We start from the raw sequence: 15,809 nt of genomic DNA, 5'->3' as shown, positions 1-15,809 counted from the left end.
ATATGGGAGAGTGGAAACTGTAGCCCAGTGAGACTTCCCAGAACCCTTCAAGTGATCATCCATCTTAAACAAGTGTCTGTTAAGCTTTAAATCAAAAGGGCAATTAGGAACGGACTTAGCTATGGAATTGTTTAATTTTCCCAGTTAGGGCAAAACATTTGTCACAGTGCTTATTTTCAAAGAAAACAGCTCCACTTCCTGTCTGTTGATTTGCTGCTTGACGCTCACTGAACTTATTGGGGCTAATGAGTCACTCTCACGGACATTCCCCACACAGCAGATGTCTTTCAGCAAACAGCGGCAGAGCCAGCTTCTTCCACAAATCTTCCGATCCTGGTGCCATCTCGGTGGTGGAACTCATAGACAGCGATGCTTCACTCAGTGACAAAGAGGGCTTTCACCTCTGAAACATGCAGCGGTTCTCCGAGGACCACACTGCACGAACACTCGGCCATCCCCAGTCTGTTAGCCCAGTATTTGTGGTATACAGGCCTGAGTGTGGTCCCCCTTACCAGAGCCAGGGATGTCACCTTCCCTGTACCAACGTCTGAATTCCCAGTGGTTTGGTTTTTGTGGGATAATCATGCATTTCCATACCCCCAAGCGGCTATTTAAAATGTAAGAGCTCAGTGTTTGTTGGGCAGAGTTATTGGAAGACTTCAGTTACAGCTCCTGTGGTGATGGAGCATCCCACAGTAAGTCTCTTGGTTGGATATAGTCTCAACGTCTGAAAGGCAGTGTTGGGACAGGAAGGTGTTGGAGTTAAAGAACAAGTACGCTAACTGTTCAATAAAACTCTTTGGCATGGGCTCAGATTGTTGAAGACAGAGTTTGAGCCTGCACTTGACATTTTCAGCTGTGTTTGTGGCCTGTTAGGGATAATTGTTGTCTTACTTGATCTGATTTATTCTTAAATTCATAATTTGACAATGTGTTTGTTTTCCTTTTTTACCAGAGGGAGAAGAAAATACCAGTAGGCCTTCCAGTCTTGTGTGTTGGCTACGCTAAATGTGAAGCTAGGCCCAGGCCGTTAGCTTGTGTTAGCATCAAGAAAACGAAAACACGGGGAAAGAGCTATACTGAATCTACTCAAGTAAAGAAATACCAGCCAGTACATATCAAGGTCACTAATTAACACTTTATCTTGTTGAATCACGAGTTGTGGTTTCCGAGATTTTATGTGTTGCTGTTTTTCCTGGCGCATAGCGACTGGGCACAGTAACATAGGTCTGAAGTTTCAGCACTTAACCACTTGTAAAACCACAACTTGTAGTTTTTTTGTATTTTCTGTATGAATAAAACATGCAAGATATAAAATGTTTAGTAGGGAGTTTTTAAACTTAGGACAGAGCCAAGCTAGCTTTGTCTGCTGCAGTCTTTATGCTAACGTTGGCTAACCACCTGCTGGCTCTATATTAATCTATTCAAGTCTGAGTCTTGAGACAACTTTTTTAAACGTTTTGACTGATCTGATGACATTGTGCTTTGATTGGTGGACCAAGAAAAATACACCTGGAAAAAGAGTTTTGTAGTTCAGGTTGAGGGCCAGAATTAAATTGATCCAGACATGCAATACATTTCCCTTCTGTACCAACCCAGTCTAACGGCATTTTGTGTTATAGTCACAAAATGAATTTAATCTATTGATTTGTGTTCACCAACACCATTTTCGCATTTTTTTTCGTGTCACACAGAACGATTTTAAAAGCAATGTATTTCTATTGGTAGTATGTTTCGTGCCTGCACCACATCTTTTTGTCCGGTTGGGTCTTGGAATACCAGAAGCTGTGTGGCTCATAAAAACATTTTCTTACTCAATATCTTACCCTAAGCCTAACCCTATCCCTTTTATTTTAAATTGTATAATGTCTGAGTTTTTTTGCCGTCCGCGAGGAAAATAAATGGGGCCTCAGAATACTGAAATCAATAAGTCATCTTTTTTTCCTTCTAATTTGTTATTATTTACATTGCTTTTAAAATCATTCTGTGTGACACGAGAAAAATGGCGAAATCGTGTTGGTGAACACGAATCAATAGATTAATTTCGTGACTATAACACGAAATGCCGTGAGACTGTGTTGTCTGCACAGCTTCAGTTTGAATCTGCTAAAAAAACAAAATGTTATTGTCAGAGAATAATTCTTCCTTACTCCTAAGATATTTAACCTTATTGTCTGTTGACGTTAATAACCAACCCTGACTCTGTTATCTCCTTTAAAGAATGTGCTGCTGCACTCATTCTCAGTTTTATGACCGGTCAACTCTTGGTCACAGAGCCTAAGAGTCAGGCAAGTGATTCAGTGTCTCCAGATGTTGGGGATATCTCCAGTGTGCCCAGCTGTTGATTAACTCTCTGTAAACTAGTTAAAAGGTCTATCGAGAGAGAGGCTGGGCAGAATTGATGTGGCAACGCACCCGTGCAGTCAGAACCTCTAGCTGCTGTGACTTGTGATGTGAAATTCTCTGGCCGATACTTGTAATAAACACCAGTGTTTGACATCAAAGCTCCAACTCTCCTCGTGTCTCTATGAGTCCTCACTCTCCATTGCTGCAGAAGTTTCCCTTACAGTTATCTGCATGACTCTCACAAGATAAGTTTGAAATGGGCAGGAAATCTGAACAAAGATTACAAATTACCAAATCAAGAGCTAAGTACAACTTGGTTAACAGTATGAATCAGCATGTCACATGAGAAGAGTTCTTCTCAATCCAAATGAGGAAGAATGTCCCTTCAAGTGACGCTAAAGTTCTATGCTACAACTGTTATTGTTATATTGTTAAGGTGAGTCATATAGTGACTCATTGGTTTCAGCTTTTATTGCTATACATTTTAACATTATAAAGCCTTTTTTATTCAACATCGTTTTTTTACATGTTTCCATGTCCAGCTGGCTGTGACCGGTCTCGTTTCTTTGTGTTTTGTTGCTTTATAAAAGTGTGTTGAAGAGATGGGTGTGAGAGCTATTGTGGTCACTAAGAAGAAACAATCACAATATGAGGTTTCTATTTTTGTCTGAGACACCAAAGGCAATGCAGCTCCGTTGTTCAAAGCAGACCCAACTGTTCAAAAAAAGGAAAATAAACCCCCAGCTCCCCTCTCCTCTGGGATGGCTCCCCTAAAAGGATGCCGCTTTCCTTCCATACCGGCGATTACAGAGTGCAGGCCCACTGACTTTAAAAGATATTTTACGAAAACATACAACTCAAGCACTTTTGTGTGGAAAGAATGTAAATGTCTCTGTATTTATAAGGAAGAGTGGGGGAATATAACTCGGAAATTTGGACTGATTCCATCCCAGTTCATCCCCTCCCTGCTCTCTTTTTCTTTTTTCATCGTGTCTGGTTTTCAGCAATGTGTTTCTCGTTGTCTGTCCCATTGCCTAACTTTCAACACGCTTGGTTGGCATATTTTTCATGCTCAAAAACAACTCATCAACAAAACGCTATTCCATTTTTTTCATCAACAATGATCATTTTCCCCAGAATCATACTGAAATTACATCAACAGCCAAATGAGAAAAACACATAACAGCAATTTCCATACGTGCAAGCTCACTTTAGGAATGATTGTCATTTATACAGTTAGGAGGACATTTCTTATTTTCTCTATATGATCATTTACTGTTCCCTCAGGACACCTGGCCCTTTTCCCTGTTATGATAAGTTAATTGTACACATAAATTATAATTTCTGGTCATCTGCACTTGGACAAAGTAGTTTAACATAGAGTATTAATGTTGTTTTAAGTGTAGGGAGAAAAAAATTAAACCAGGCTGTTTTTGTAATCAGGTGTATATAAAAAGATGTATTTAAACCACATTCCTTCTCAATCTATTTAAGGCGCTGGCCTTTTTTAGATTTGGAAGTGGATACAGAGTATAAATATCTGTATTAACAAGATGTATTTTCCAGCTCCCAGCAACTATAGCACAACTTATATACCATGTATGAGTGTTCCCTCCACATGTTTATCTTGACAAGGTAGGAAAAGCTGCTTTTAGATCCTGTGAGGCTAAAACTTATGAATGAAAACAATATGAAGGTTCTGTAAGGATGTGGCACCTCGTCTCCACGGGGTGACCCAGTAATGAGGAAAACACTGCAGTCTCATAAACAGATAAGACAGATTGCATTATTTGGAATAATATATGCAATAACATTCAGAAGATGTTAATTTCAGAACATCTTCTGAAATTATACTTAATTTGCCTGCACCAACATATTTATTGATAAAAGTAGCATTATGGCTTACTATAAATAGGAATGCCCCCTAAATCCCTCTTTTTGTGCATCTATTACCATATAAAGTGAACAGTCCATGTCTGTTACAGAAGGCAGTTCAAGTCACTACTGATGATTGGTTGTCTCCATTGGTTGGGGAAGTTCTTTTATCTAGGATGAACCAGTTGCTGATGACTTATCCAGTCACAATGTTTCTCCCTGGCCTCCACAGTTGCCACTGGTTCAGCCTTGCTTCAAATATCTCCTCAGTCTATGGGCCTGATCAGCATACGGACAGCCTTCATAGAGTAGAAGCCTCCACCATAGTCGGCCCAGAAAATCCCATCTTGGAATTTGCTGCGGTAAACGCCTCCGGTGTACCAGACACCGTTCAGGTTGGCTTGACCGCAAGCGTTGTACCACCAGCCTCCTTTATGGAAATGGGCACAGTTACCTGTAGTAGGGAAACAGGAAGGTTAATGACAGTGTTCTTTTATAAAACATCTACATATTTACAGTTTTTTTAGAAAATCGTTGGTTTCTATTTTGCCTTTTCAAGATAGAGGGACCAGATCTCTGGAGCTTCTAACTTGTAGAATCGTAGATGTTAGCATGTAACGTTTGCTGGTTTTCAGTGTTTGCTAGCGAAGGCTACTCTTTAGCTGCTTACATGCTCAAAATGATGGACAAAGAAGTGGAAGATATGATTTTGTGCAATTTGCCCGGTCATAATCACTTTCAATTTTCATTTGGGAATGCATATTAATTGCATCATAAAGCATTATGGGATTCGTGGGACTGATGCCATATTTCATTGGTCTTTGATCTACGATGACCCTGTTAGAGAAATCTGGATTTCAAGAATGTGTAAGGGTATTTATTAAGAGACTTTGAAGGTGTTTTACTTTTGACCAATAAATAATGTTTGCTAGATTAGATGTGAAAACTAGGCACAATTTCAATAAATAATCATAATGCATTTTAAAGTTCATCTACCTGAGTAGGCGTCCTTGTCTCGATCCAGAGTAGTGAACTGTTTGCCGTTGTCGCTGCTCATGGAGTCCCCGGCGTTGCCCTGGTAGGTGCCCAGTCGCAGACGGTATCCCTCGCTCTCAGGCTCTAGATGGAAGCTGCTGTACTGAGCGTACACCTTCTTGTCCATCCAGTCCTCCAGCTCCACAAGCAGCTTGTAGTCCCCCTGCCTCCCCAGGTTGTAGATGCCCTCCAGGCCGAGCCAGTATTCCCCGTCTATATTGCCAAAGCCGCTCTGAATCAAAGGAAAATTAAAAGGAGTGTTAGAGAAAGATCACAGGAAATAACGAGCATTGTTTTTCATGTGGTAGCCTGAGGAGTTTAGAAACATGAGAATTGTTTGGGAAGATAAAACCCCCTTGTGAATAAGGCTGTGGGATTGTAACAGAACAAACAAGAGTTTTCTTTTTGATCACATTCGGGTTGTGGTTCTGTAGTTAAGACAAACTACAAAGCTTCAAAAGGAAAAAGCTGTTGCAAAAGATTACCACCCTTTCTTTGAAATGATTAAAAAGACATGTTGTAGAGTGTAGGCAGCAAAATAAGCATCCATCCTCGAAATGCTGGTTCATCACTTAAACCCAACAGAGCTCTTAGATCACGGCTGCTGGTGAAAATGGCCTTGGCGCGTATGTTGAATAACAGCGAGCAATGTACATCTGGCCATGTGCCTGAAGAACACTTCACTTGGTAGAGGAGGTTGAGGTTTGGGATTGGGGATTAGCTTGGTGAGCCAACAGATGATGAACGATGTAGGGTTTCAGTCCAGGGCCTCCTCTCTGGTGCTGTGTGTGTGTACTTGTGGTGGCTTTTTGAAAGAGCACAGAGGCAAATCAAGAGATTTTTTAGAGAGCAATTTAGCTTCCAGTTACACATGCACGAGCCTGGCGAGGTTGAACGGAACACTGGATCGCTGAGGCTGCCAGCCACGATATACTCCATCTTATTCTCACATAGCTTTGATGAGAGGGTCTATATGTTGCGCAAGCCAACCAGCTATTCATCCAGGAAGGCTCCATAGTAGTAGCGGTTTGGAAAGAAACCTCTGCAGTTTGAGCTACGGAACATACCTTCCTATTGGGCCATCTAATGTTTCATAATGGGAATCTCAAACCAGATAACCCTTCACGAATACTGCTGCTGACGGGGCGTTATATTTTACAGTTAGTGAAAACACAAGGAATCTGGCCTAGGAAATAGTCCAGACCCCAGATGGTTCCGCTACATGGGTCATATACTGTAACAGCCCCCATGTTGTCTTTAGATGACCCAAATATTGAAGTTGGCTCAGGAGAGAAGACAGAAAAATAAGACAGACAGGGTGGGGGAAGTGTCATATGTCAACACCTTGTAGCTATCCCAGTTCCTGAAGAAGTTAATGGAGCCGTCTCGCCTGCTCTGGATAACGGTCCAGCCGCCGTTGTCGATGTCCTGTTCACACCAAGCCTGCACTGGCCTTTCTGCTTCGTCTGGTCTGATCAGGTACATGCCGCTGGTGCTGTGGCCAGCTTCCTGCGCGTCGAGACAGTCTCTGAAAGGACCTGAAGGAAAGAAAGGACAAAAGACAGAGGTGGGCATCTAGCCGTGGCTATTTAGCTTTTAGCAGGACTATATCTGGTTTCATTTTTTTCCCATTTTGATTACATGTAGCTACGTTCATGTGGCAAAACTCAGTTTGTTGTGAAAGTTTCAAAGGAGATTTTTCAATGCCCATTTTATTTTTCTGAAAGACTATTATTTTGAAACCTCAGAAGTCAGAAAAAATATGCAATTGGAAAAGGCCCATTGTTCTGACCAGGGCCGGCCCTGACCAATTTGCTGCCCTAGGCAAGATTTTAGCTGGCGCCCCCCCCCCCCCACCCCCCAAATGCAGACACTTACACTTACTATGACTCGCGCGTGCACGGTTGTGGCATGACCACCAAAACAGAAAGACTGTAACTGTATCTAGTTTCCTATCCATTTGAACATGATTTAAGTGGGGGGGGGGGGGGGGGGGGGGGACCTCACCTGCTCTAGGGGGGTCCGGGGGCATGCACCCCCGGGAAGACTTTTTTTTTTAATATTTAAGTTAAAAGCATCAATCTGGTGCACTTTGAGAGCAACATTAGGAAATCTATGGATACATCTCTCAACACCCAGATGAAACAGAACTCTAAGCAGATTTTCTTTTTCTTTATGGATATTTTACAAATCACTCCCCTTTCAAACTGTATTCTTGTTTATTAATAACAACTTTTTTGTACTGTCATATAGTATTTTATACCTGTTTTTCACCTATTCTCTTATTTTTTTATAACTATAATGATCATATAAAGGTGTGCCTTAACCTCACTGAGCTGAGGTTATCAGAGCCGCTCAGTCTTTCAGGAGAGAGCTCTCTAAAGCTCTCCCCCCGCGGCCGCTTACACAGTAAATGCCAATGTTAATAAAAGCACACAGAAGCTGTGTACGTATTTTGGGAGTTAGATTTATTTTTAAATTAACACAAATACAAAATTAAAACCTATAATTGCACACTAAAACCATTATTTAAAAAAAAGAACAATTTCACATAAACCTATGGTTTTTACTGGGGCAGTTCAACTTGATTTGGTGGGGGGGTAGTTTATGGGCGCTGTACGCAATATAGGCGTAGTTCTGTTACTATAAGATAATAAGATGTACTTTGTTGATCCAAAATTGGGAAATGGTGTTGTTATGAAATACAAAATAATTTTTTTTTTATTTCTAACTTTTTTTTTCTTTTTTTCTCCCCAATTTTAGGCGCCCCCTATGGGTTGATGCGCCCTTAGTATTCGCCTATACTGCCTATGCCGAGGGCCGGCCCTGGTTCTGACAGTCTGTTTTCCTTCAAATAAGTGGCCAGTTCTAAAAAAAACACACAAGAACAGATGGCTAATTATTATGCAGAAGACGTCATTTGACCTTACAGACTTTATTTTTCTTCTTAGGGCAAAAGCATGCATGCAAATACTCTGCTTTTGATTGGCTAGGCAGGAGAAGTGAGTTTTAGGGTTTAGGGTTAAACGCAATATAAATATTAAAACATGTATCAAAGAGTCTGATTCAGGTTGAAACTCAGTTTGGGTTTGTATGACAATTTTACTCTGTTGTTTCAGAACATGATTAAGAGACATTTAAATTGAAGTCTGACAGAGGGTTGAACTTTTAGGGAATCTGGTAAACAAGAATAAAATCAAACAAACAAAGAGTAATAAAAAACACATTTATCCAGCAAAGATGTTTACCATGTCCTTAAGGAACAGCGGTAGGGAGTCAGGCAAATAAAATGACTTTATAAGATATGACCCCATTTATGGTATGAAAACAAAAAAGGAAAAACTTAATAGATACTTTGTAAAACCACTGCGATTAACTGCATTTTTCCAAAGTAATTCAACATTCCCATTAGCATAGCATGTTTACTAATAGCCTATGAAGCAATGAGTTTATGTAAAGGGAGAGCAACCCTCTCCAGGCTAATGGTAAAATAATAATGTAAAGGTTTAGTCCATTCATCCCATAAAGTATAGCAGAAGTGCCTCTACTTTGTGGTTTTTGAGGGGTCTATACACCAGCCTGGGTTTTGTCTACATCTCACATGCAATGGAACAGTCTTGTAAGGGATCGTTTTCGTACACAGCTGTAGTGAAATCCTACACACTTTATTATTCTTGGGCGAGGGCAATCTAAATGTGTCAGGAATTTACTGTTGATGAGCAACATCGCACTGGTTAGGTCTTTCTTTGCTTTGCTTTAAGTCCCCTGCCTCAGTTGAGACGTTACAACATTTTTATTTCCATCCTGGTTTGTGTTCTTTCTGTTGAGCCGGCAGCAGAGTTCCAGCTGAATGTGCAAATCTTTGGCCTTTGAAAAAATTAGACCACTGGCCCACCTGCAGCTGTTTTCAAACTTAGGGATTCATATTTTGTCACGGCTGGCCTCCAAAGTCATGACTGCTTTACATTTAACCATGACTTGCATTACATTTTCACGTTTGAAACAATTAATACATTATTGAAATGTAATGGATGGATTGGTGGATTCTTCTCTCACTTACCTTCAGCACTGAAGTTTCTAGGTGGAGGTTTCTGAACTTCCAGGGTGCCGCCCGTGGGTGACGGCCCAGAGCGAGAGCCCCTTTCTCGGGCAAAGCCTCGGTTGTTGTCCCTCTGGATCTCATTGGTGAAACGTGGCACACTAACAGGAATGTTCTCAGGTACCACCTGCACAAGTGGAGGTCCCAAGGGTGTCTGGTCATGCCTGCGGCTGTACACCTGCATGCATTGCTCCTCAAGTGCCCCAATCAGCACTGACTGGTTGTTCACTACAGCAGACAGGGCTGCGTATTTGGACTCCAGCTCTTTGTACCGGGATGCCAGGCGCAGTGACTCTGAGGTGGCATTGAGGATGCGAGTCTCCAGCTGCGCCAGCTCCAGCGAGTTGTCCCTCTTCCTGATGATCTCGTGAAGCAGCTGCATGTACAGCTGGGTCACTCTGGAGTTCATGTTCCTGCTCTCTTTCCTCAACAGCTTCATTTCATTCACCAAGTTGCCGTCCACATCCACCACCAGCTTCAAAGTTTCCGTCTCCCTACGCTGCTTCGACAGGACGTCCCGCACTCCAGCCACATCCAGGCGTGTCACTCGATCCTTGTCGGTAGAGTAACCGCGGGCGGCACATATGGGTCCTGTGATCTTCTGCTCAGGAACCAGGAAGGTGTAGGAGCACTTCTTGCTTTCCCCATTGGCCTCTGGAGCCCTTCGTATCCGGGACAGGATGGGGCTCTTTGTGAGGGCTTGGCTGCTGCCGCAAAACGACAGACCAACCAGAATAAATACGCTCCATGATCCAGACCCCATGGTTCCTTCTCTCTTTACCACCAAGTAGCTTAAGATCTATAACAAAAAAAAAAGTTTGGACCATTTTACATGAAAGTTGGTACACCCATATCGCCCTTAATGAATGTTAATAATGTTCATCCTGCATGATCATCGGGTCAAAATATGTCAAATACATTGGTTTAAAAGAAAAAAACTGCCCACAATGACCATGTAGATCATTTTAAGTTTATTGTCCTCAGCATGTGTGAACATGTAAGCAAACTGATGTAAGCGTTTAGCTTACTTATTTAGCATTACACATGTTAACATTACCATTGTGAACAGGTTAGCATAACTATGTTATCTTTTAGCCAACTTATTAAGCAATAGAGTGCCACAATGACGCGTCCTAAAACCCGGAGGTAAGTTAGCATTTTACCACTTCCGGTTCCTTCGACAAAAACCAATGCAATTTCTCCATAGGATTTTGCAAAATAACTTGAAATAAGGTCTATGGTTGACACAAATTGAAGAGACAGATCACGTTTTGTTCAGCTGGATAATAGCCACATGTCAACCCTACTTTTATAATTTTCTAATCATAAATCTATCGATCATGAATCTATCGATTAGATTTATGATTAGAAAATTATTATAAAATTATAAAAGTAGGGTAGACAAAACGTGATCCGTCTCTTCAATTTGTGTCAACCACAGACCTTATTTCGAGCTATTTTCCAAAATTCTATGGAGAAATTGCATTGGATTTTGTAGAAGGAACCGGAAGAAGTTTACTTCCGGGTTTTAGGATGCGTCACTGTGGTACTGTTAACATTGCCATTAGGCGCTTTCATACCGGAGTACTTTTCCCAGTATAGTTCCGATAGTTCTTGAAATGTTGCGTCACACCAAAAAAATCCGGAACTAACTTAGTTCATGAGAACCTTTTCACCCCCTTTTCACCCCCTGCTAGAGAGCAGGTACTTTCATGGGAGAAAAAGGTTCCTATGTCTGATTGGCTGGGCGAATTGCAAACCTTGCCCCGTAAAACTCTGAAAAGTTTTGTGAAGCCCCCATTTTATCTGCTTGCAGTAGCATAATTAGCATTAGCATTAGGGAGCGGTGGAGTGATGATGAGGTGTCGGCGTTCTGGCGATTTACTCGGAAGGCTTCAGGCTGTATTTTTTTTTCTGATGCCCCCCCGACATTTCATGTGGCCGGACTGGGTCAGTTTCTAGGGCTGGATTTTAGTCCCAGTGCGCCTCTGGGTACAGAAGAGAGCTTCCACTCAAGACTCAACACAAGAGTCTTGCCTAATTATAAAACGAATGAGCATGCAACTGTGTAGTGAAAACTAGCAGACTTAGGCAAAGACACAGCTAACATATCAACTGCTCTGCCCCAAGCAAGATGTGCCTTCTGGCACGCTTGTGGTCGAGTTAGAGCAGTGCCACCCATCCACCACAAATCTGTTATCGTAACTCAGATTTTCAATACATTCCCTCATGGGTTCTCTTTCATTACAGCCCTTACCACATCTGTATCAGGTGTCTGGGTGTGGGTAAGTGCTGGGATCTGTTTTTCATATTTCTGTAGATTTCCTGGCTCAGAACTTCAACAAACCTCCACTTTAGTCTTATAGTGTACCTGTGCTGACTGGTGTGGAACATTTTTTAAAAACCTCTTGATGGGGCCAAAGATTTAACTGAAAATTGAAATATTTGATACAAAATTGACTTAATATGGCCAGGGATTACACGCTACCAGGATTTATGAGGTATATCGGTAAATAGCAAAATGCTAGTGATGGTTAAAATTATGATTCACATGCTCTCTTTAATTTCTTCTTGGTTGGTACAAACAAAATCTTAAAATTGGGTGAGGAATAAAAGAAGAAAATGTGTTAAAAGAGCAGTAAGAGGAGCAGGAATCCCTGATTTATGAGTAATGCTTTCTGGAGTCTATTTTTGGAACGAAAGCTTTTGTTTTGATCTTATTGGTTTCGACAGCACAACGAATGCAGCAGGGGAGGGTGACGTTGGCAAATCCATGCTAAGTCAAATATCCCACCATCCATATTCAATGGCTCTGGAAATGAAGCCAACTTCAGGGTGATTTTGGACCAAATCCAACCAGAAGGCAGGATATGTCTGGTGGATATGGCTGAGGGGGTGAAGAAACCTTCATCCAACACCTCAGACAGGAACACAATGTGACGCACTTCATATCAGAGCTAATCAAAACTAATCTGTAGAGGAATTTATGCCAAAATAAGTAGAATTAAATGAGTCCAAGACAGAGACAGCAGGGACTTTGAATAATTTCCCCGGTCTCCTCTTTAAATTTCTTGCACTGAAGAGTCCTAACCGCAGTTAATGGGAGAGATCCCAGAGCATAGGCTGCCGTGCTTAATCATTGTCATGAGAAAAAACATGCCTTGAGGGAAATCAATAACAAATAGTTTTTAGTACAGTGACTTATCCACTGAAAAAAAGTCTGAGCTAGCATACCTTTTTTAAAGCTTAAAAGTTCAGCAGCATAATAAAATGCCAGTTTAACATATGGAAGAAGCTGCAGATTGTTTAGTCTTGGATTATAAACCATCTGAGAGGAAAGGAAAAGGCACTTTAGGAAAAACTGGCCATGTGTCAGAGCTCAAAAACACCTTGGCACTGTCAGTCCGTTAATATTACCCGGAGAGTACTTTTTCCTGCCTTTCCGTAATCACAGGTCACCCCCCTTCAATAGCTCGGCCTCAGCAATTGGCCCGTCTGCACGTCTCCATCCCCACAATATGAATCTCACAGCAGTGACAGTGTTTACACAAAGGCTCCTCAGCCAGGGATCTCTTCGGCAGTTTTTACCACCAGGTTGCCCTCATGTCGTTCACACCCTGCTGGTCTTCATCAAGTCGACCGCAGCAGCAGACGTGTTTTTTTTTGTTTACTTATTAAAAAGGAGTATATTCATCTTACTCGTCGCTCTGAGCCAGACCTGACCAAAACCCAGCTACCTCATCTGTATTAAAGCAGTCCTTTCAATCAAGCAGGTCAAACTTTGCGGCGGCTGTTTTTTTTCCCCAGCCCAGAGGAACACGGAGACACTGCCAATCGGCCCACTCACTCTAAGTGGTACCACTGAGCTCTCACTGCCTACCGCTAAGCCCCCCAATTAAAAGATTTATCTCACGCTAAAACCCTTCACAATCCCTTGGAACACAACATGTAGGCCTACTCCCCACCCCCCAATTTCCCTTCAACTTTATTTAACCATACATCAAAAAGCCCCACATTTTCCAGTCTAACTTTGTTGTGGCTTTTGCTTCTGGCCAGCGGATTCTATGAACTGTGCCAATTAACCCACAACTTATTCTGATGGTGCCACTGATTGGGTCCGTCTGCTAAGAGACATGATGCACCAACAATGATGGTTAACAAACACCAGATGTATACAGAATTTAAAAAACAAATATAAGTTACTTAAAATAGCTTAAATGGATACTTTAACTTCAGCAATGTACCATTACTCCACAGATTAATGGATGTCTAGAACTTTAATTTAAACTCAAACCAGTTTTTCCTGTATTAACTTTGCTGAAATGATTACATTGAGAGGTTTTTATAGTGATCACGTGGAAATATGCAGATTTAACAGTGTGAAAAGTTTTCCAAAGCTTAAAAAATATACAAAAGTTAATTTCCTAAGTAGCCTGATCACAGAAAAAAAAGATTCTTACCTGTGTCAATGAGTTCAGTCCAGAAATTGCAGGTATTATACCCAGCCTTGGTGTCTCAGTTTTGATTCATACGCAGGTTCATGTTCTCCATTCTCCTCCTCTCACTCTCTGTCTGTCTTTGCTCTCATTTAGAATGAAGGCCTGCTACGGTATGGGCAAACACCGTCCACTAGGAGAACAGTGGAGGGTGGTCCGTGCACAGAAAGAGGGAGGCTGATGGTGTGACTTTCTCTGTAGTTGGAGCAGAGGGAAGGCTTGGCCTGCCTTCTTCCTCTGAAGTTCGGAAAGAAAAAAATAACTCCTCCTAATATAAAGTTTCACCACAAATAAATAACCGAACCGGATTGGCTGTGAATCAGCAAGAGTGGTGAAGACATTTCAAATCAGTCTAGCTGTCATCATGTCATACGGTCCTGTTTACAATGTAACACTGTCTCCCAGGCACCCTATCTGTCTGATGAGCTGATGAAATACACGTACATTTCTCTCTTCCACACACAGCCTTGTTCAACTACAATTTATCAAGTCTACTTACTCGCAAAGCTGTTTCCCATCAGCTCTAATCTAATGACTGACTGATTCTGGCAATCCAGTAGTTTAAGCATATTCAATTTGCATGTGATTTGCTCTTGTGTTTGCTCCGTATATGGGGTGTCTCCTGTGGCAATGCGAGGGCTTTTTGGCAGCTGTGTTTATTTGGTTACGAGGACAATATGCAGACAAAAAAAGAACGCCCTTCAGCTAAATGTTTTGGATTGAGGAGGAAGCTCAGGCTTTGATGCATGGGGATTCTCTGCGTGGGGAGATACTTCAGCATGTGGGAGGACAGATTTGCTTATGAGGACATCCATAATGTAGAAGAAGTGTTATTGCCTGTGCATGGTGCATGTATGAGAACATGTGTTTGTATGCGTGATTGGAAGTGTGTGTCTCCATGGTGGTCGGGTGTATATAGAGGTCGCATAATTTAAATAAATGATATGTAGAAGAACATGTGTTCGGAGGAAGCTGTTACTGAGGGAAGCTGAAAAATACATTTTGGGCTAATTCGATCCATGCCTGGAAATCTTTATCTGCAACCCATTTAACAAGCCTGACTATTGTGTAGTCTAGAGCCGGTGTTCCCAACCTTTTTTCTCATGGGACTCCTTTCCCATCATTGAGTTAATTGACAACAACTGACCTAGTGACGCAGTCGATATTTCACATCATAGAATATTCCATGCACAGTAAGAATAGAACTTACAAAAGAGCTATTTTTAGTCTGTATTTTCTTTTTTTCCTTCTCCATGGCACTTTTCCTGATGTTTATTTAGCTGTTTTTTAAAGTTCATATCTTAAATGATAATCTGAACTTTCCAAAGAATCCAAATTATAAAAAAATATTCACAGACATGCATCAAATGCTGAGATCTAGGCTAAATGTATGTTTTAAAAAGTCCTACACCTCTAAAAATCTAGAAGGCCTTGCGCCCCTTGAGACTTTGACAAGCCCTAATAATCGGAATTCCAGAGTAAGGAACCAATGCAGTCATTACTTATGGACACATTTGCTGAGTCTCTTTTTATTTTTAACCTAATGCTAACCATGTAAACAGGACTATGCTATATTAGTCCCCACATGTAACAGTTGATATGTATTTCCGCAAGGTAATGTCTTTCTGCACTTCATTAGTGTACCATAAATGTTGACTAATGAGACAACATTTATCTTGGTATTTAGGGACTCATTATTTAGTATCGAATTTGACATTTGACTACAACTAACATAAACTAATAAAGTTACTCTCTCTCTCTCTGAGCCCCTCCTTGTGGCTAAACAAGTCTATTACCGCCTGCACCTTCACAGTTATTGCAGGTACACTGCTTTGCTCTTTGAAAGATATACTGACTTTATGCAGGAGGAGAGGAAGAAATATTCAGACAGAAGTAAAAGTCCTGCATTCAGAACATCACTTGAGAAAAATGTGTTTTAAGTATTAAATGTAGAAGTA

At 41.3% G+C, this 15,809-nt stretch overlaps 1 protein-coding gene across 1 annotated transcript; it reads right to left on the bottom strand.

Annotated features, from left to right (window-relative positions):
• Positions 1–2,987: 2,987 nt before the first annotated feature.
• On the bottom strand, positions 2,988–14,414 carry LOC117545448 (angiopoietin-related protein 1-like). Its single transcript, XM_034215222.1, has 5 exons — positions 13,816–14,414; positions 9,317–10,154; positions 6,601–6,794; positions 5,218–5,488; positions 2,988–4,675 (listed from the first exon to the last, which is right to left on the bottom strand). The coding sequence occupies exons 2-5, from the start codon at positions 10,116–10,118 to the stop codon at positions 4,488–4,490; spliced, it is 1,455 nt and encodes a 484-aa protein (XP_034071113.1). The 5' UTR covers positions 10,119–10,154; positions 13,816–14,414; the 3' UTR covers positions 2,988–4,487.
• Between the last annotated feature and the right edge of the window lie 1,395 nt (positions 14,415–15,809).

Source organism: Gymnodraco acuticeps, unplaced genomic scaffold (genome assembly GCF_902827175.1).
Source record: "Gymnodraco acuticeps unplaced genomic scaffold, fGymAcu1.1, whole genome shotgun sequence".
Lineage (NCBI taxonomy): Eukaryota > Metazoa > Chordata > Actinopteri > Perciformes > Bathydraconidae > Gymnodraco > Gymnodraco acuticeps.
This window is presented reverse-complemented; position numbering and strand designations above follow the sequence as displayed.

Bases quoted from the DNA above. Each gene is read 5' to 3' on its own strand.
- LOC117545448 (XM_034215222.1), bottom strand. From the start codon at position 10,118: ATGGGGTCTGGATCATGGAGCGTATTTATTCTGGTTGGTCTGTCGTTT. The intron at 6,795-9,316 runs GTAAGTGAGAGA...TCTTTCCTTCAG, and splicing joins TAGAAACTTCAGTGCTGAAG to GTCCTTTCAGAGACTGTCTC. The intron at 4,676-5,217 runs GTAGATGAACTT...TCCCTACTACAG, and splicing joins AGACAAGGACGCCTACTCAG to GTAACTGTGCCCATTTCCAT.